The sequence below is a fragment of the Panthera leo genome, chromosome A3, assembly GCF_018350215.1.
Source record: "Panthera leo isolate Ple1 chromosome A3, P.leo_Ple1_pat1.1, whole genome shotgun sequence".
Taxonomy (NCBI): domain Eukaryota; kingdom Metazoa; phylum Chordata; class Mammalia; order Carnivora; family Felidae; genus Panthera; species Panthera leo.
In genome coordinates, this window is record NC_056681.1 from 79330415 (window position 1) to 79351458 (window position 21044).

Consider the following 21044-nt stretch of genomic DNA (forward strand, 5'->3'; position numbering starts at 1 on the left):
TTGAGCCCAGCATTGGGCTCTTTGCTGGCAGCACAGAGCCTGCTTAGGATTCTCTCCCCCAGTGTCTCTGCCTGCCCCCATGCTCTCTCTCAAAATAAATGAAAACAAGTTAAATAGCGCCACGCCAAATACTCAAAATGGCCAGTATCAGTGTGCTTTGCTGTAGAATACCTTGAGGGTAATCCAAATATGATCAAAATAAAATCAAGCAAGAAGAAGAAATGTCCAGTCTAAATTTGTTATCACTAGTTTTCTCTAGTTTTGGTCAATTCTTTGTTCAATAGCTAACACAAGCTTCATGCAAGGGACTCAACTATGGGAAAGAGCATACCTCTGATGAAATCTTTGTGTAAAGAAAACAAGTTTGAGGCTTCTAGTTCAATTTATGGATTCTCATTGAATGTATTTACTTTATATAAACATTGAAGAAATACTTCTTCTAGGCTATGGTTCTGTAACTAATTACCCTTATTAAGGTATACATTTAATATCTCATGGAGTTCAAAATAATATGCAGGGTTTATTAAAATACAGGACAGTAACAGAAGTCAGAAGAGGAAATGGGAGGTAAGTTATTCTCAATCCAAAAAAATGGGAGGGAAGTTATCTCTCTCTCCAAAAAAACCCAAAAAAACATTAAAGAGTCAAGTTGCCAATTATTTCTAATTCAAAGCGGACTACTGCCAAGGCCTGTTTCCTTGCAACATCTAAAACCTACCAAGAGTGCAAGGGAGGGGGGGGAGGGGGAGGGGTACACAGTGGATGTGCTGGAAGGTAAGAAAATTCTGTATGATCATAGGCAGAAATGGTAACAGCTATTCAGAAACGATATATTTTACAGCACGTTCAAATACAGCATAAACAATCTGAACTTAAACTCTTGTGTGATCAAAGAAAACCTCTTAAAAGGTGTTTTTAAGCAAACACCAATGAAAACTAAGCAAAGATTTTAACAAAGCTAAAGTCTAAAAGTTTTCCAATGTTCTTTTAATATATTTAAACTCTTACCATTTACTGCCCTGGAAAAAAGTTTTATGCAGGATTGTATTCCATTGAAATGATAGTTTTGCCAAAGCCTATAAAAATTAAGAGGACTACAGCAATTACACAATATTGCTGACCCTGCATGAACATGAGGCACTTCAAACGTTTACCTTTTGGTTTAAGTTTATAGATGGTTAGATTCAATCCTCTGGAAAACAGGTTCACCCAAGCCACTTTTCTGTTTCTATTCCCCTAGTTGTTGCCCTTTCATGTTTTACAGGACATCTACATACACATTGTCCTCTTTCTTCCCTTTCTTAAAGGGATATGGCAACTTTCGAAGTGTTAGATTTTACAAGAATACAATTAAGGCTATCCGCAAGCTTCTTACACTTGGGTTCTCATTCTCTTTGTTACCCCTTAACTCCAGAAACCCTAGAGATAATATTTGTAAACCAACAAGTGTCAAACTTCACTTAATAATGTTACCTAAAATGTAAAACACGTAATAAAACCACTTTCATTAATACAGGAATAATCTTGAGCCAATAAAGGGAGAGAATAAATGTAAACCAAGTTTATTTTGCTTTTTAAGTAGTGTTCTTAAAGCACTACAGCTTGGTAAACAATGTAAATTAGTATAAGTCATCTCAAAAGCCAGAGTTTTGTTTTGTTTGTTTTTTAATGAGTTGTTAAAAAGATGCAGCCTATTCTAACAGGATAAATATTTTTAACCATTTCACTTCGAGTTAATGAAGGCTCACAAATGAGCAACACTCCTCATTGAGGAAAACAAAAAGCTGTTGTCGACAAGCGACAGCACACACACACAAAAACAAAAAGAACTGTGTAAAAATAACTAACTGTGTTCCCATATTTTTTGAAGTCGCTTTACAATGGGATGATATGCACATGATCTTGCTGCAAACTTGCCATACAGACTTGTAATACATGTAGTCTAGACAAACGATTCAGTCCAAGAGGTGCTAACTTCAGACAATGCAGCACTATAATCCTTTTAACAACGCAATTTGTTTTACTCATTATCTTTTCTTCTAGGCTGAAATACAGGCTAGAAAGAAAATGCTCCCTAATTAAAAATTGGTACTGTTTACAGGAAAATTGTGTAATTTTGCATTAGAATTTACAAGTATATGTTCAAATTGAATTTACCTCCTCCCCCCATCCCAGCCACAACATGGGCATGAAGTAAAATTTTTAAAAATGCCTTAATTTTTACCTTCATGCAAACTAAATAAAGATGACCAAAACAAAAGCTTAAACAATGGAAGGATATTTCACAGAAAATTTCTTATACAAAAAACACATAAGAAAAAGGGCCACTAGGTGACATTTTAATTTACAAATTGGCATCATTTTGGTCGACAAATATCCAGATGCTGTTGTTTTCTTCTGCTAACAAGTGTTGCAGAGAGGGAAAAAAACAAAAACCAAAAAACAAAAACAAAACAAAAAAAAAACCCCAAAAAACAAAAACAAAAAAACCCCAAAAAACCCAGCATCACTTCGGATTTTAATCACACATTTCTTCTGGAATTTCATGTGGATTAAGGATGCCAGGGACAGACATTTGAAGTTTATGTTTCTCTTCCTGAGCCTGTCGAAGGGCTGTTTCTCTTTCTTCCAAAAACAGATCAGATGTATCTTCACCTGCAAACTCCTGTGAAAACAAGATAGTTGAGCTGTCAAAAAAACCCAAAACTTCAATTTTGGAAAAAAGACTTGCTTTGGAAAAAAAAAGCATAGACAAGGACCTTCTTTTGCTTACACAAGAATAGAATTTATCCTTCCATTGGTTGGATTTCCTTTTTTTTTTTTTTTTTTCATTTATTTTGGGGGTGGGGGGAGAGAATGCGTGTGCATGGTACACGTAAGAGCAGGAGAAGGGTACAGAGAGAGGGAGAGAATCCCAAGCAGGCTCTGCACTGTCAACATAGAGCCTGACACGGGGCTTGATCCCACAAACTGTGAGATCATAATCTGAGCTGAAATCAATGAATTAGAGGCTTAACCGACTGAACCACCCACGTGCCCCCACTGGCTGGGTTTAATTTATGGTACATTTATACAATTCTGTGTAGCTAAATTAAAACCAAGGGTGGCAGTTCTGGGGATTAAAAAAAGGTTATATAAGAAGAGGCATGTCTGATATCATATATAGAATACGCTTCATAAACAAAGATTTAAAAACCTATTTCATGGGGCACCTGGGTGGCTCAGTCTTGGTTAAGCACCTGACTCTTATTTTGGCTCAAGTCATGATCTCACAGTTTGCGGCGAGTTTAAGCCCCGTGTCAGGTTCTGTGCAGACAGTGTAAAGCTTGCCTGGTATTCTCCCTCCCCCCCTCCCTCTTTCTCTCAAAATAAATGAATAATTAAAAAAAAATTACCTAATTTGTCAGAATTCCCTAAAATGGACTCCTAACTAACCAAATGGGTATAAATCCCCAAAGGGACTGCCAATATATTTCTTCCCCCATTTTCCACAATTTAAAAATCATCTGTAGGATATATTCACAATATTGCAACAGACCTTTATATCTAAAATGAATTAAGTTAGTAACACATTTCCAAAAACATTTTAAACCCATCCTCTTGTCAACTATGTTTTATAGTTATTCACTGTGAATCAGTCTCAAACTAGGTAAACCTGCATATTATTCAAAAAGTCCATTCATTTTGCTTCACAAAAAAGTGGTTAATTCCACAAAGCAACAACTAATCATATTCAGTCTTAATACTTCTGCCAAGTGCAAAGAAAATACGTACCTTTATTTGTACTAGGAAATCCCTAAGATGTTCCTTGAAAGCAGGAATATCCTGATTTAAGCTGAAAAGCCCTGTCACAAAGAGCTTTACTTGAGCACTGCAAATCAAAACACAACAATTAAATAATCACTATTTTTAAAATGAAAAATGTATGTGTATTAAAAAGCATATTTAGGGGCGCCTGGGTGGCTCAGTCGGTTAAGCGTCCAACTTCAGCTCAGGTAACGATCTCGCGGTCCGTGAATTCGAGCCCCGCGTCGGGCTCTGGGCTGATGGCTCGGAGCCTGGAGCCTGCTTCCGATTCTGTGTCTCCCTCTCTCTCTGCCCCTCCCCCGTTCAACCTCTGTCTCTCTCTGTCTCAAAAATAAATAAACGTTAAAAAAAAAATTTTTTTTTAAAGCATATTTAGGGGCGCCTGGGTGGCTCAGTCGGTTAAGTGGCCGACTTCGGCTCGGGTCATGATCTCGCGGTCCCTGAGTTTGAGCCCCGCGTCGGGCTCTGTGCTGACAGCTCAGAGCCTGGAGCCTGTTTCAGATTCTGTGTCTCCCTCTCTTTGACCCTCCCCCGTTCATGCTCTGTCTCTCTCTGTCTCAAAAATAAATAAACATTAAAAAAAAAAAAAAAAAAAGCATATTTATTGGGGCGCCTGGGTGGCTCAGTTGGTTGAGCGTCCGACTTGGGCTCAGGTCATGATCTCACAATCTGTGAGTTCTAGCCCCGTGTCAGGTTCTGTGCCGACAGCTCGGAGCCTGGGGCCTGCTTTGGATTCTGTGTCTCCCTCTCTCTCTGCCCCTCCTCTCCTCATGCTGTCTCAAAAATAAATAAAAACATTTAAAAAAATTAAAAAAAAAAAAAAAAAAAAAAAAAAAAGCATATTTACTCTTGTAGATGAGGGAATGCAGATTTAAGGAGATTTGCCACATATTCCTGAATGAACATTTGGTTGTTAACCGGATTTCCAGGATTTAACGGCGTACTTATTTTTCCTTCTTCAACCAAATTAAACATATATGCAAGTATTGATGCATGCATTGTCAAACCTGTTGATAAAAAGAACATTATGAACTCCATCATGTAATAGCAATGGAAACCCTTAACATTTTCATGGCTTTATGTGCTTACCAGCAGTATGTGAGGTGTCTGTCACAACAGAAAAGATATGCTGAAGAATATCACAAAAATACGTTTGATAGAAACTCTGAGCTGCAGCTTCTTCTTGTGCAACATTTTGTAAGAGTGTAAAAAGTATCTGTAAGCCTGAAATGTATAGAACACCAAAAAAGTCAATTCTCTCCCTATCAACTCTAAAAACAGCATTACCAAGTACACATCTATTACAGAAACCAATTACTGTTTAAAAACAAAATAGGGGTACCCAGGTGGCTTAGTCAGTTGAACATTCGACTCTTGATTTTCAGCTCAAGTCATAATCCAAGAATTGTGGGATGGAGCACAGTGTTGGGCTCCACACTGAGCACGGAGCCTGCTCAGGATGATAGCTTTCTTTCCCTCTCCTCAATTTGCACCCTCTCTCTAAAATAAAAATAAGTAGGATAAACCACGACATCTCTAGCAGGAGATGCAAATTTCCTGCTAAAGATGTCGTGGTTTATCCTTATTTTGACCCTTACTGGCACAGAGGCAAAGCACATGAGGGAAAAGGAAACAAACAGTGGATGAGAGGTTCCTTTACTTTGAATTTTATGCCCATTTCCCCATAATTCAATCCTGCCTATGGACTCACTATGGAAGAGATAATTAAACTGCTTTTAGGACTTTCTTAAACCTATATATACAACTGATGCACTCAAACAAATCCCTGATAACAAGCGCTAGCTACCTAGCTACAAATACAGCCCTACCTGTAAGAGTCTATAGGTTATATATTGGTAGGGCAAATGAATAAAAGGACCTAATTTCTATGTATTTACCTGTATCTGCAACATTCCTCATAGTGTGTTTGAAAGCCCAAATAATGGAGTCCAAAACAAGTTTAAATTGTGCAGGTGGTATAGCCAGGAATGCTGGGAAACAATGAGAATTGACAGCCTGAAGTAGTAAGAAGAAGTTTGTTCTGTGTTCAGGATACTCCTCAAAGTCCTAGAAATAAATGGTGAGAACAAAGTTTCAATGCCTTAATTATGTTAAATAAGACAGAAGTAAACACTAATTTATTACAAAAGTTTGGAGTTGTTGGGGCCCCCTGGTGGTTTAGTCAGTTAAATGTCCAACTCCCGATTTAGGTTCAGTTCAAGATCTCAGGTGTCAGGCTCCACCCTGACAGTGCAGGGCCGGCTTGGGATTCTCTTTGTCCCTCTACCTGTCTGCCCCTCCCATGCTATCTAGCATGTGCATGCTCTCTCTCTCAAAGTAAACAAAACAAAAAAACCCACATAAAGAACATCACATTTTCTAGTAACTCCGAGTATTACTACCACTTTATGATAGGGACTTTGAGACTGCTAATAGAGATTTGAAATTTTACCTACTGTGTAAATTCAGACTTACATCTACATTTTTCCTTCTTGCTTAATATATTTTCCCATTTCTTATAAGCATAAATGCTAGCTGCTATTTGAATGTTACATACAGCCTATCAAATTTACCCCTATTTGGCTGTTAAGATCTCTTTTAACAGAAAAAAATTTTAAAAAGTATTTCTCTTGTCTGCAAGTTCAAATATTTAACTCCAGATTTTAAAACTTATACTATTCTCATAAGTATCATTTATGCTTTCAAGAATTGCAAGGATACATACTGCAAAATTTCTCATTACAACTGTAAGGTAAACCACATACCTTATTTATCATATTCAATGTGCATTCAAAAACAGCATCAAATATTTGAGGTATTTCAGCTGTTATATGTCCTCCTAACTTATTGACAATAATAGCCATAGTACTAAGCACTTCTGGTTCTCTAGCAGCTGGGACATTTCTCTGATAATCAATGAGAACTGCATCCAATAGAGGAGGAACAAAATTTTCGGCTACCTGTTAAAAAAAAAAAAATTGTATTCTATGTGTATTTGCTAACTAATATAGTTAGATGGGTGTTGTACTGACATTTAAGTTAAGTATCTGCTTAAGACTGGAAAACTGCACAATTTAATTTGGTTTTGGAGACTAAAACTTTTTTTAGCAAAAGAAACCAAGCAAGTGGCTTGGAAACCAACCCGTATCAAGCAAGTGGCTCCATGTTACTATGATAGGACCAGGATTCTAAGTGAGATAACTTAGCTAAATGGAAAGAAAATTCCTCCTAACCAATACTATCAGTTTCGTCAATGCATAATATCTGTAAAAACCATGCAGGCTCATATATAATAAAAAATAGACACCCATTCAATGATTTTTTTTTAACTTAATGAATACTAACTGGTAAGTATCTTAATGAACAAAAATAATAACCATCCCTTACACTTGTAAAAGGAATTGGAACTGTACCACAAAGACCATGGGTTTCCATGAGTCTCAATAAACAGGATCTTAAGGTGTAACTTACATGCTTTTAATAGTTTCTTTACTAAGACATGGACATTAAATACAAGCAATGTTTCTTGTAACTGAAGATTACCAGTGTTAGTAGTGTCCTACCATACAAAACAGATCTAGTAAAAATTTAAGAATAAGCACATTATTTTTCCAATAAGCCACTTGTTCTTAGACCAGAACTGGTTTCTCATTTTACTCTCAACACTGTAATAATTCTTTTCCCAGAAACTGAATCTTCAGTGTGTTTTTCAGTATTTTATCGTGAGAACTGCACAGTTTTCTGAACAAATTTCCTGAAAATATGTTAAGGAACAACACTGAAATTTCAACATTATGAAAGTAAACAGCACATGTGTCAACCAGTGTTTCCACGTAGCAATGATGAATAGAAAAGGATTTTCTGCAATGTTCCAAGGAAAGAGAATGAAATGGTAGAATAAAGAAAGAATACACATTAAAAAAAAAAATGAACTTTTTCCCAAGTTGAGGCATATAGACCCTGGTTTAATTTCTGAGAACCAATTAAAACCAAAAGAAGTGGGGAACCTGGGTAGCAGAGTTGGTTAAGCATGCAACTCTTGATCTCGGCTCAGGTCATGGTCTTGTTCTTGAGCCCAAGTCCAGCTCTGCGTTCACAGTGTGGAGCCTGCTTGGGATTCTCTCTCTGTCCCTTCCCTGCACACACACACACTCTCTCAAAATAAATAAATAAACAAAACAAAAAACCTAAAAGAAGAGATTTTTAATCCCTCTAACTAGGAAAGTGCTTACTCTCACTGCAGAGGCAAACTAATGACAGCTTTGTAAATTGCTCTGAAAAATCCCAAAAGAACACAAAAAATTTTACCCTATCCGTAGAAAAATGAAATGGCTTGAGCTACCTTGTTACATATCACCACTGTCCCCCACTAAGAGCAATTTCTTAGGAACATGGTCTATATTAACTAATATTTTAAAGTATTTGAGGACTAAAAAAATAGGACACTAAAATAATCCCCCCCAATATGTGCATCGAAATTACCTTTAATTGGGCAATATGCATATATAGGAAAATACAACATCCACTTAAACAAAAAGTGTAACGTTTCACTTACCATCTGTGGATCATTGGACCGGCTCACCCAACCAGATATTAACTTTAAAGTTTCCCTTTTTACAGTTCGCATACTTCTAATCAATGGTTGCTTTGTAACCATCTCACCTAAAAAATACAATCCAGTGGAATCCAACTTGACAACTAAAATTCTACATCAGTAGTTTGTTTCAGACACTATTAGCTCCCATTTACCACACAAAAACTTAAAGACAGAGGCACAGAAATAAATGTACCGGAAAACAAATTTAGACTAATTTTACAAGGGAAAGGGAATTCAACTGGTTAAAAATAATTGTCTGGGGTCATGTGGGACATTGGGAGAGTTAACTTAAATCCGTGAGAAATGAATGTTTAAAGAACTGACTTGTCATACACCACTCCACAAAAGTTCAGAATCACTTACCATTAGCTTGGATAGCTGCTGAAATATTTTCACTGAGGCACTTGTATACATTAAGCATATCTAAATAAATTCTCCCAAGCTGAATTACAAAGGGGTGTCCAACAGCTTTGCAGGCTCTAACATTTGTTTTCAATATGCTACCGAGCTGCTTGACTGTTTCAGGATCTTTAAGTATATCCACATTCTGTGAAGGACAAGTAACAAATTTCATTAATCACATGAAATTTACCTTTGTAATTACTAAAGGAAAAAACACTACCTACACCTTACTCCAAACCACCCGCACATTTATAATCTGAGAGTAAAACAAATACAAAAATCTTTATTGCCTATGTCTACAAGAATAGAAAGTGTCCCACTAAACCATCAAAACAGAGTAAGATTATAGTGTAATTCTTTTTAATGTGCAAAAATGCAGAAACCATTCATGGATAACGAATACACATCAAAGGTACTGAATTCATTACTTTTTGTAAATAACATGTCTTGCATTCCGTTAGAACTTTGAAAAAAAGTAGTAAAACTTACTTTGGTTGCCTGCTGGATTATGCTATCCCAAACCTGATTAGGAAGTAGCATATATTTTTCTATTAAATGTTCTTGCACTGTTTGGTCTGTTTGTGCACCAATCATGTACCCCACAGCTTCATAAAATGTATGGACCTATGTAAAAAGGCAGACATTTTACTTAAGAAAAAAAAAAGTTTATTTATTTGGGGGCCGGGGGGAGGCAGGGAGGAGACTGAGACAGAGAGCACATGCACGGGAGAAGGGGAGGGGCAGAGAGAGAGAAAACCTCAAGCAGGTTACACTCTGTCAGTCAGCACAGACACTGACATGGGGCTCGAAGCCATGAAACACAAAGATCATGACCTGAGCAGAAATCTAGAGTCAGATGCTTAACCAGATGAGCCACTCATGCGCCCCCAGATATTTTACTTTAATGCATCATAAGGAAAGCAATTCATGTTTGTAGTGGAACTCATTTTATGAGTGTGAGAAATAACTTGCATCAGGTAGACAAACAGCCTAACAAACTTCTGGTTAAATTTCTGTCTCATTATGAACATTTAACCACTCCAACAGAGAGGTGGGTGGAGGGACAGGTGAAATAGGGAGGAGGATTAACACGTGTACTTATGATGGGTCCTGAGTGATGTATGGAACTCTCTATTCCCATTAATGCATTCCGATTAAAACAGTAGTCATTTTCTAAGAGAGATATACTCAGAGCTCTACATACCTGTTGAGGCTGAAGATCACAAATTATGGTGTTGATATTGTTCAAAATTTCATCAATAAATGGCATTACTTCTCCAACCTGAACCTGAACAAAATGCCTGCGGCATTTCTGAGCTATTTTAATGAAAGTATCACAAGCCATATCTTGGACTCCATCATGGGTCTCTAAACAAAACAAAAACATTTATCATAAGATTTTCAAGAAAAAATGTTTTTGTTCAAGAAGCATAGAATAACTAAGTAATATATATTAAAGAGGATTTACCATGCATGAATTCAAACAACTTGTTAACTACAGTCTTCAAAAATTTCCAGTGAGCTCTTAAAAATCTTGGATATTGACCTACTATGTACATGATATTTGAAGCGATAATAGCTTTATTATCTTTGCCTCTTTTCTGTTCACATAATCCTAATAGATCCTGTAAAACAAGAGAAATTTCAGTCATTTAGAATAAAATACAGTGACCTAAAGGTTCCAGTTGCTACCACTCTCATACCTTTATAACAGTAACAAGAAATCGTTTTTCATCCTCTTCATGCATTGCTCCACTAATGGAGCCTATTGCCCAACACAATGTATTCAAATTTTTCCATGACCACTCTGTACCATTCACTTGATTGTGAAGCTTCTCAGTCATTATTCTTTCTGTATCTACATAATCCAGGTGAGTGAGATAAACTATAAAGGAAGGGAAAAGGTTCCAAAACGTCAAATAGCAAAACTCTATGAATAGAAATATTAACTAAGAAATAACAGCAAGTTAATAAAGATGGTTGTTGACAATTCAGAAAACTATACATTTCCTAGTATTTTCACCCCAAGAGAATTCTAAAGATGAAGATTAAATTGACAGCATTTATTAACTTACCTAATGTTTCTCTCATATTCTTATACAAATTAATGGAATCTGTATCCTTCATGAATTCTCTTACAACTTCTCCCTGATCATTTTCTACAACCAATACTTCCTCTGGTTTAGCCATACGACTAACCATTAATAAACGGACCTATTCAACAAATACACAAGAAAAACCTGTTACCTCTATGAAATCAGCCACATCCAGCATAGGAAAAAAAATTAAGAATAAGCACTTTATACTTAGACCAACATACCTCCCAAAATTGTTCTCACAATATAAAATATAGACATTTAGAAAATAGAATTCTACAGTAAGTTTTCTAATGTTATTTATCATGAATAAACATCTACTGTTAAGTTTCCTGTGTCTCATCTAGAGACTGATTCAGTAGATTGGTAAGTGATCTCTTAACTTGCATTTCTTTTTTTTAAACTTTTAATGTTTGTTTATTTTTGAGAGAGAGAGACAGACAGAGTGCGAGCAGGGGAGGGGCCGAGAGACAGGGGGAGACAGCATCCGAAGCAGGCTCCAGGCTCCGAGCCGTTAGCACAGGATCTGATGCGGGGCTTGAACTCACAAAAGGTGAGATCACGACCTGAGCGTGAGCCAGAGCCAAAGCCAAAGTAGGCCGCTTAACCCACTGAGCCACCCAGGCACCTCTTAATCTGCATTTCTAACAAACTCACTGGTGGTGCTGATGCAGTATACTCGTAAGGCCACACTACTAAAAACCAAAGCTCTTAAACCAATCCCTTTCAATGGTCTAGTTTTGAACGGGCATGAAAAAGTTGGGATTCAATTTTTGCAACTCTTTTATTTGGATAGATTATAAAAGCCAAAATAAAATAAAACCCACCATTTGCATTTAGTCTTCAAAATCACAGCAAGGAACAGGAAGAGTGAGCAATCAACCACCCAATTGAGTTACCTTGGATAACACGGGCAAATACAGCTGTCTCCTGGGAGGAACATCAAAATGTTGGCTTCCAGATAGCAACGGAGAAGCAGATGTAGAGAATGGGCTCTCTCTATAGAGTTCAGCTGCTAAATGATTCCAGTACTCAAGACAAATCTTAAAGATTTCAGTTTCCTCCACTTCTGATACCAACAACATATAATGAAGGGCCTACAAAGAAGACCAAAACTATCAAAATAATCCTTAGACATTATTATCCTACCACAAATTGCCTTCCACTCGTTACATTAACAGGAAATAAAAATTCATGCTTCATTTTACACAACTGTTTCATCATTCATCTAACACACTACAGATATTCTGTAGGAACAAATTGTGCTTTCTTCTTCATCCCTTTTTTTACATGTTTATTTTTGAGAGAAACAGAACAAGTGGGAGAGGGGCCGAAAGAGAGAGGGAGACACAAAATTCTAAGCAGGCCCCAGGCTTTGAGCAGTCAGCACAGAGCCCAACACGGGGCTCAACCAACAAGCCAGATCATGACCTGAACTAAGCACGAAGTTGGATGCTTAACCCATTGAGCAAAGCAGGCGCCCTTCTTCTTCCTTTTATTAATGTTCCATTAATTTATTTGTTTTTGAGGGAGAGAGAGAAAATCCCAAGCAGGCTCTGTGCTCAATCTCATGAACCGTAATCAAGAGTTAGGACGTTTAACTGACTGAGCCAACCAAGGACCCCAAACTGTGTCTTCTGACAGGTCCTGGAATACTTCAAAAACCTTATGTAGTTATTAGCCAATACATATGTTAATTAAGTCCCCTAAAAAGGTATGGACATTTAGTACCAATAGTAAACTGTAAACAATCCAAATATCCATCTACTCAGGAGTGGACATGCAAAATATGATATAATCATACAATGGAACATTATTCAAAGAATAATGAAATGAAACACAAAGAAATGAAATATATAGGCTGCAAGATGAATGAACCCTAAAAACATGCTAAGTGAAAGAAGCTAACTACAAAAACCATGAGCCCATTTATATGAACGGTTCAGAATAGGTAAACCCACAGAGAGCAAATAAGTGGTTGCTAAGGAGCTGGGGGGAGAGCAGAATGAGGGATTATTTTAATAGGTATGTCACCCTTTGTGGGTGATGAAAAGGTTTTAGAAAAGGTGACAGTTGATAACACTGTGAATGTCACTGAACTGTACACTATAAAATACAGTTTTACGTTACATGCATCACACTTCAATTTTAAAGACTATCTTTAGACTCCATCTCAGAAATGTCTGAGTACCCTTTAGGAATTTAATTTTGATAATAAAATTACTGATCTGGCATTATTGAGAATATAAAAAAGCAAATTCAGCCTGTAACTCAGAACATATTTTTATGCACTGACGAGTAAGAGGTAAGAAGATACATCAAAGGTACAGACATTAATAAAAGGGTAGACATTTTAGAACAAAGGCATTTCTGAAAAAGCTTTCATTATGTAGAGAAGAATTTCAGAAGCCAGAGGCTTCATAAAGCCTACCTCCATGAGTGTTTCCCTGAGATTTAACCTTTTTTCTATAAGTTGACCATGTTCCTTAAGAAAGGTGCAGAGAAACAAACTGAGATTCTGAATAAAGTTCTGTTCATCATCTTTTCCATTTGAGTACGCAAGTCGAATATTGGTATTTAAAGGTAGCATCTACAAGTTTAAATATGGACCATTAGTCTGAGCCTGTATTTTAAAACCCACAAAAGACATTATTTCTAAGCCCTAAAATTTGATCTCCTTGTTACTAATATTAAACCATAGACTTAAATAGATTATTCTTCACTAGAAACCTTTGGTTCTTTATAGTTGTTTTTGTGTTCTGGCTTCTGATTTTTAAAAATGCTGTAAGTGATAAGATTTCTTTTCAATTTTTCCGTTATCAGACTTTTCCTTCCTTAATGTTATTAGAAACAAAAATATTCAAGTAATTCATTCGTATTGTAAACACAAACTGTTATGTAGTATTATGAGTAACATTCCGAATAATTTCCTACATACCTAATCAAGATTGCTCTGGACCATCTCTTTAGTTTAGAGACATAAGTTTTCAGAAGAAAAGCTAATACTTAAACCTCAGGTTTCCAAGTTTTTAAATTCTGTTTAAATACATTACTATGATACTCCCAGAATCTTTATTTCAAGGAATTTTCAAAATGTTCACTAAAACCTCTACCTAATCTTATTTTATATAATAAATACACAATCACATTATAGCAGATCTGTTATGATTGATTAGTTGTGACAAAGCAGTTCAACCCAACTTTTTCCAAAGCACTAAAATTATTTAGTCTGTTGTTAAGTGTTGTATTACCTGTTTTAGCTGCATCATTGTCAGTGTAAATAATGTTACAAATTGTTCCTCATATTGGCTTACACTTACACCAGCAATCTCAGTGAGGCACTTCAGAGAGACATTTCGAAACATTGGAACATTCAGGAACTATTTTAATAAACGAAGCATAAAATTAAATGGCCATTAATACTTTATTAACAATTAAAAAAAATAAAGGTTTTAACAATTGAGAACATAAGAGGGAAAAAAACAGATAAATGGATAGATACATTTTGTTTGCACATATATTTTGAGGAAATTTCATTATACATCCAATAGACAGTAAAAGCTTCAGGAGCAAACTGTGCTTTATTTTGATAGGTCTTCAGACATCTAAAACACAAAGTTGCTTAGTGACTTCCCAAAATCTATTATATGCCTTAATTAAGGACATTATGTTTTATGCATAGTCTAAGAAAGTCCCAGGATTTACTTAGGATTTTAAGAGATGGGCAGCACACCTAGGATTAACAAACGTGTGACAAAATTGGCATACCATTTGTGGATGGCAATTTGGTAAGCACCAAAAACCTTAAAAAAGAAATAACAGACATGCCTATTGCCCTGATACATGTATAAAATTTATGCAAAATAAATATTTAGAAAAGCAGATAAGTGTCATTATTATTTCACAATGTTTCCTCTGCAGTACAACTGACAATAAGTTTTATATATAATTATCTACCAATACAATGTCTCAAGTATTATAAATTCATATATTAGAACAGAGTATTACCTCAATGAACTGAACTATAAAGCCTCAAATGTTAAGTTATAATAAGGCCTCAATTAGGCATACAAATTTATTCATCGTATCTGCCAAGAAAACATCTGGAAAAATAATGCACCAATTGGTGGTACCCAGTCATCTCTGGATGAACAATTATTAAGACCTCATATAGGCTAGGCATTACACACTATTGGTTTAAAAAAAAAAAAAAAAAAAAAAGGAAAAAACCCAGACTTTGTTTTATAGAAATGTCCCTTGATTTACCTTATTGTGACCTATACAATCAACTAAAATCAAATCAAATCTGTTAAACAGTGGTTCACATGGATTTCTAAGATTTCTGACACCATTTCAAAGAATTACCAGCTGCAACTAATGAAAAATTCTCCTGAGCAGTTTTCTCATCTTAGAAATAACACTAGTTATACCTATAAATGCAAAATGGTTTTTCTATAGCACAGAGCATTACAAATTATGAACATATGCCAACTAGACAGTGATAAAGAAATGTATTCACTATACCTTATAAATTAATGTGCTGATTAACTTGGTCTCAAAAATATATCCCAGTGGAATCCAATTAAGAAATCTGAGCAATGTTTCCAAAGTTGCATGTACAAGTGGAGCATTTTGGGAATTTTCCTATTAATGAAAACATACCTGGTAAATAATCCTCTTCCTATAATTAACTGCTACTTAAAAAATGAAATCAAAAGCACTTACCATCACAAACTGACACAGCTGGAAAATTTGCGAGAATTCATTGCACATGCTAAAAGAAAAAAGTAAACTGTTTAGAAGACACAAATACTGTAATTATTTACATAGTAAGAAAATTACTAAAAATGTCACCAATCTGGTCGCTAAAAATTTGAGTCACTTCTATTTAAACACAAATATCAATAACTTCATCAAAAGCTACAAAAGTTACTAAAACTACATGTAGTATCACTCTTTCAAAGCTTACCCATAAAGAATACTATAAAGAGCACATAATTTGATTTTGTGGAGATTTTTGTCTTCCTCTAATGTGAGTAATTTCAATCCATCTGGTCTTTTTAGTGATTTTTTTTATTTTTAAAAAATTGTTTATTTTGAGGAGTGGGGGAGGGAATGCGAGGGGGGCAGTGAGAGAGACAGAGAGGGAGAGAGAATCCCAAGCAGGTTCTGTACTGTCAGCAACAAGAGGGTGACACAGGGCTCAGTCCCACGAACCATGAAACCATGATCTGAGCTGAAAACAAAGAATTGGGTGCTTAACCAACTGAGCCACCCAGGCGCCCCTAAGATTTTATTTAAGTAATCTGTATACCCAACGTGAGATGTGAACTTACAACCCTAAGATCAAGAAGAGTCGCATGCTCTACTGACTGACCCAGCCAAGCACCCAAAATCAATCTTTTATTTTTTTTATTTAAAAAAATTTTTTTTTAATGTTTATTTATTTTTGAGACAGGGAGAGACAGAGCATGAAAGGGGGAGGGTCAGAGAGAGGGAGACACAGAATTGAAACAGGCTCCGGGCTCTGAGCTGTCAGCACAGGGGCCCGATGCGGGGCTCGAACTCACGGACCGCGAGATCGTGACCTGAGCCGAAGTCGGCGCTCAACCGACTGAGCCACCCAGGCGCCCCCCAAAATCAATCTTTTAAATCAAGATAGTTGAAACAAAACTCTGCAAAATAAGAGGGGTGGCATTATATACATGTATCCTAAATCCTAAAATATGCTTATACACCAAAACAGAGACAAACTTGTGAAGTCTGAAGCTAGTTTGAATATATAAATGTGAAATACTGCTGTGCCCTACCGATGAGAACAAATTTTTATCACTAAGTGAAAAAATAAAGTGGCCTGCTTCCCAGGACACAGGACTGGTAACAATTCAGTTGACATTTGGACCCAAGTCATTTCCTTGAATTATATTTAGTCACCATATAAAAACAGATCCCAAAGGTTTCTAGAAACTCCACACCTATACTCCTTTTGCATGAGATGTATGAAGTTATTTTGCCGGGACAATGAAGTGTGACATCTTATCTTTATCATCACACATAATTTTTCAAGGCTCCAGATTTAGAATTATTAGGTCCATTCTAGGACTATTTAAATTTGTACACAAAAACAAAAGTAATTTAACATATTTACAATCTCAAAAATTTATAATCTACCTCCAAATTCCTGGACATCCTTTCAGAAAAGCTTAAATTCTAAAGCAAAATAATTACTTGCCTGTCTTTTAAATGCTTAGCTTTCACTTGAGTTATTTGTCCACTGGAGAAATCAAACACTTCTTCACTCAAGAGTTTAAGAATCACCATATTATTCTGACAGAGACTTTCACTAGTCCTACTTGCTCCAACAATGTCACTGATAAAAGTTGGCCAGTGTTTTGGCCATTCTTGTTTCAGTATCTGAAATAAGATAGGAAATGTTAATTTCATTTTACTTCTCAATGGCAGATAAAGCAAGAGTGAATAACAACCACTTTTCATTTTTTCCCCCTTGAAATGTGCCAGCCTCTATAGAATCAACTAGATAAAGTATAGCACAGATAAAGTTTTCGGCTTCAAATGCCCAGGACTCCTCTCAGTTTTCCCAATTGGTCTAGTCTGGTTCCTTTTTCTTTTTTAATGAAAGATTTTAAGTAATCTGTACACCTAACGCAGGGCATGAACTCATAACCCCAAGATCAAGAGATGCATGCTTGCGTGTTCTACCAACTGAGCCAGCCAGGTACCCTGGTCTAGTCGGTTCTAATACGCATGCATATCAATAAAGCTGGATACACACGTACATATTATCCTAGTAGATATAAAGATCTAACTCTAAGCAGTAAAAACATGATGGGCAGAGAGGCTCATTTTCTCATATAAATTTGGAAGGCAGCATTATAATTGGGGATGGAATCATCTTTGACCAAAGTCTAATGAACTGCATTACATTTTGAAGTCTATACTATATATTATGCACACTAGGATTTTCTCAACCAGATATTCTATACAGTACCTGTTACTATAAGAGGTAACTAACTTCTTTGTACTTCTCTCCATCCCAAAGATAGGCTGACAACAAAAAGTCCCCAGGATAAAAGCGTAACTTAATGAAAACCCAAATGTTTTCATCACTTACTAAATGGAAAAATCTGTATTTTTTCCTCACACACCAATTAATGTTCTCAGGAAAATTTTTGCAGTATTATAAAAAATATGTAAATACAAAATTCAAAAGTGAGATTATTAGAGAAGTTTGAAAAACAGACTAGGTGTAGAGATCGGTTTAAGGAATGTTGAATTCAAAAGCAATGATTTATGAATTAAAATGGAGACAGATGACATGGAAAAAAAGTATGCAAAGGAACAGGCAAATGAAAAAACTGTAATGGGTCTGATCCATACTGGAGCCATAGAAGTGATGAACTTACAGTATATAAAGTTTCCAACCATAGCAAAATTACAATTTCAAATGCAAAAACAGTAGGTTATAGTTATTGTAAAAACTATTATTACTTTAAGATGTTAGTCTAGCTATTTGACAAAGTAGGTTTGAATATTTTGTTCCAGTAATCAGCCTAACTGAAGCATTAATTTATTCTATGGAAAACAGTAAATCAAGTAAAAGCTTACCTGAACAAGAATCATATTTAATTTTCCAATATACACCTTTTCCTTCTAAGAAAAGAAAAAAGTTTAATTAAATGAATGTCTAAAATAATAGTAAGAACACAAGCAAAGGAATTCCTCTGAAAAAAATGAATGCAGATCTACTGTAAATGATTGTACATATATGTTTGTATGTCTGTGACAGGAGTAGATTTAAGCTGAAGATTCATTATTTAAATGATTTTAAATTCTCACACTGATTTCCAAAAATGGTCTTACCTCTACACAAGTTGGGTCAGATGACGTCTTGATAATGAGGCCAACAACGTATTTTTTAATTCCTATTAAAAAAAAATATTCAACACTTTCATAGCACGCCGATAAATCATCAGTAACAAAAAACCGAGGAAGGGGAAGATAAAAGGTCAGATAATAAACCCCAATCCCATCAGAAATATTTACATTTTTGAATGATGCCCATCATTTTTGTGTACTACCCTTTAAATTTTAACTTTTGTTAACTTTACCACATGTATAGGTTTAACAACTACAGATTATATTCTAAAATATTCTTTAATGCTATATCAGTCAACATGTAATTACAAAAAAAACCCCACCAGGGATTAATTTGTTGTTCATTTAAATAAACAAACTTATTTTTATAAGGTTAAAACTACAAAACCCCTGAAAAGCATTCTAAGTAAGTTTATTGAAAATATATTTTTTTGAAAAAAATGTTTTACCATTTATTTTTGAGACCGAGAGAGACAGAGCATGAACAGGGGAGGGTCAGAGAGAAAGGGAGACACAGAATCTGAAACAGGGTCCAGGCTCTGAGCTGTCAGCACAGAGCCCGACGCGGGGCTCGAACTCACGGACTCAAACTCATGGACCACGAGATCATGACCTGAGCTGAAGTCCGATGCTTAACCGACTGAGCCACCCAGGCGCCCCTATTGAAAATATTTCTAAATCAAGATTAGATGTTGTTTCCCTTTTCAAATTTAATTGTAACATTAAGGTATTCCCAGAAATTTTTTATTTTGAGAGAAAGTACACCTGAGCAGGGGAGGGGCAGAGAATCCCAAAGCAGGTTCCGCACTGTCTGCCCAGAGCCTGACATAGGGCTTGATTTCACCAACTGGGAGATCGTGACCTGAGCTGAAATCAAAAGTTGGATACTTAACCGACTGAGCCACCCAGGCTCCTGAGGTGGAAGTGATTTTAACTTGTCCCCTCCACTACAATACACAAGAATTAAGGAGAAAGCTTTGTTTATAATGTTATTTACTTAAGGATATCTTAATAGTACAACCTATTCTTTAAACAACAAGACTTCTTGCCTGTGATTTTAATTCACATCATTCAAAATTTACAGAACATCTATTATAAGTTCCCTTCAGTTTTAAAATTACACAGTGCTCCTACATCAATACATCCAATGGGTTTGAGAGGTAGGACCCTTAAATAAACAAATTATGATTTCCTACCATATAAAAACTATTCTCACATTTAATTTAGGCTTTGGTACCAAACGATCATCATCTTTGACAGCTATCTGACCTTTGAAAATACAGTTCAAGAGCTTCTGGAACTATGTTGCCCCAAGCTTTATGTAACAAATTTGGAACTCAGGGAGAGGGGATTTGCTAAGAAATTTACCCATAATATCAAGCAGGAAATACAGCTGACATGAAGGCAGTAAAATGCTGATTTGATTGTAAAATCATCTCAATACTTCATGTGCTGAAGTATTAAATTTATTCCATTTGTTCCTCCATTTTCTTTCATATTCCAAGCAACTAAACATTAAAATACACTAATTATGTAAATAATTTCCTTATTGTAAAAAAACTACTAGTACAATAAAGTCACACTATTTATCAACTGAAAATGTAATGTTAAATGGTATCAATATTCACAGATTAAGAGACATTTAAAAAACTGTTTGGTAAGTGCCAAAAATTTGTTATATACAATCTAATATAAACTATCTCATTTATGTTTTTAATAAAGTTTTTTAATGTTTGTTCATTTTTGAGACACACACACACACACACACATTCTGAACCAGGCTTCAGGCTCTGAGCTGTCAGCACAGCTGACATGGGGCTTGAACCCACAAACCATGAGATCATGACCTGAGCTGAAGTCGGGATTCTCAACCAACTGAGCCACCCAGGCACTCTTCATTTACATTTTTAAAAGCTAGTTCTACCCTAGGCAAAGACCACAATACTAAATGCTGCAGACAAAATCTATCAATTAATGCTAAAAAAGAATGGGAAAACCTTTCAGAAAAAATAAGATACCAGTGTGATCTCAATTATCCCAAGATCGTTTTCAAGGAAAAAACCCAGTAATTTTGTTAAAAAAACAGCAGGAACCACCATAACCAGATAATAAATGTTAATAATAAATAAATGTACTAGCATTACATACCCTGTCTTGGTGGACTGAGGACACAACACCATTATTCTTAAAAAAATTTTATTGTTTTATTTATTTTTGAGAGAGAGACAGCATGAGTGTGGAAGGGA

The 21044-nt window shown here is 35.7% G+C and overlaps 1 protein-coding gene across 8 annotated transcripts in view; it reads right to left on the minus strand.

Moving 5' to 3' along the window:
• Positions 1 to 1546: 1546 nt before the first annotated feature.
• Positions 1547 to 21044, minus strand: part of XPO1 (exportin 1) — a 45611-nt gene continuing 26113 nt past the window's right edge. For all 8 annotated transcript variants that reach the window (XM_042932369.1, XM_042932368.1, XM_042932377.1 and 5 more), the window contains 21 exons: positions 18784 to 18845; positions 18529 to 18573; positions 17135 to 17316; positions 15628 to 15676; positions 15427 to 15546; positions 14154 to 14282; positions 13334 to 13492; positions 11802 to 11999; positions 10882 to 11020; positions 10510 to 10691; positions 10275 to 10431; positions 10011 to 10174; positions 9296 to 9430; positions 8768 to 8951; positions 8363 to 8469; positions 6573 to 6767; positions 5706 to 5874; positions 4897 to 5031; positions 4655 to 4814; positions 3775 to 3871; positions 1547 to 2665 (listed from right to left, as the gene is read on the minus strand). In XM_042932369.1, coding sequence (XP_042788303.1) covers positions 2519 to 2665; positions 3775 to 3871; positions 4655 to 4814; positions 4897 to 5031; positions 5706 to 5874; positions 6573 to 6767; positions 8363 to 8469; positions 8768 to 8951; positions 9296 to 9430; positions 10011 to 10174; positions 10275 to 10431; positions 10510 to 10691; positions 10882 to 11020; positions 11802 to 11999; positions 13334 to 13492; positions 14154 to 14282; positions 15427 to 15546; positions 15628 to 15676; positions 17135 to 17316; positions 18529 to 18573; positions 18784 to 18845 — 2915 coding nt within the window. In that variant the 3' untranslated portion in view covers positions 1547 to 2518. The remainder of the gene's footprint in view (positions 2666 to 3774; positions 3872 to 4654; positions 4815 to 4896; positions 5032 to 5705; positions 5875 to 6572; positions 6768 to 8362; positions 8470 to 8767; positions 8952 to 9295; positions 9431 to 10010; positions 10175 to 10274; positions 10432 to 10509; positions 10692 to 10881; positions 11021 to 11801; positions 12000 to 13333; positions 13493 to 14153; positions 14283 to 15426; positions 15547 to 15627; positions 15677 to 17134; positions 17317 to 18528; positions 18574 to 18783; positions 18846 to 21044) is intronic.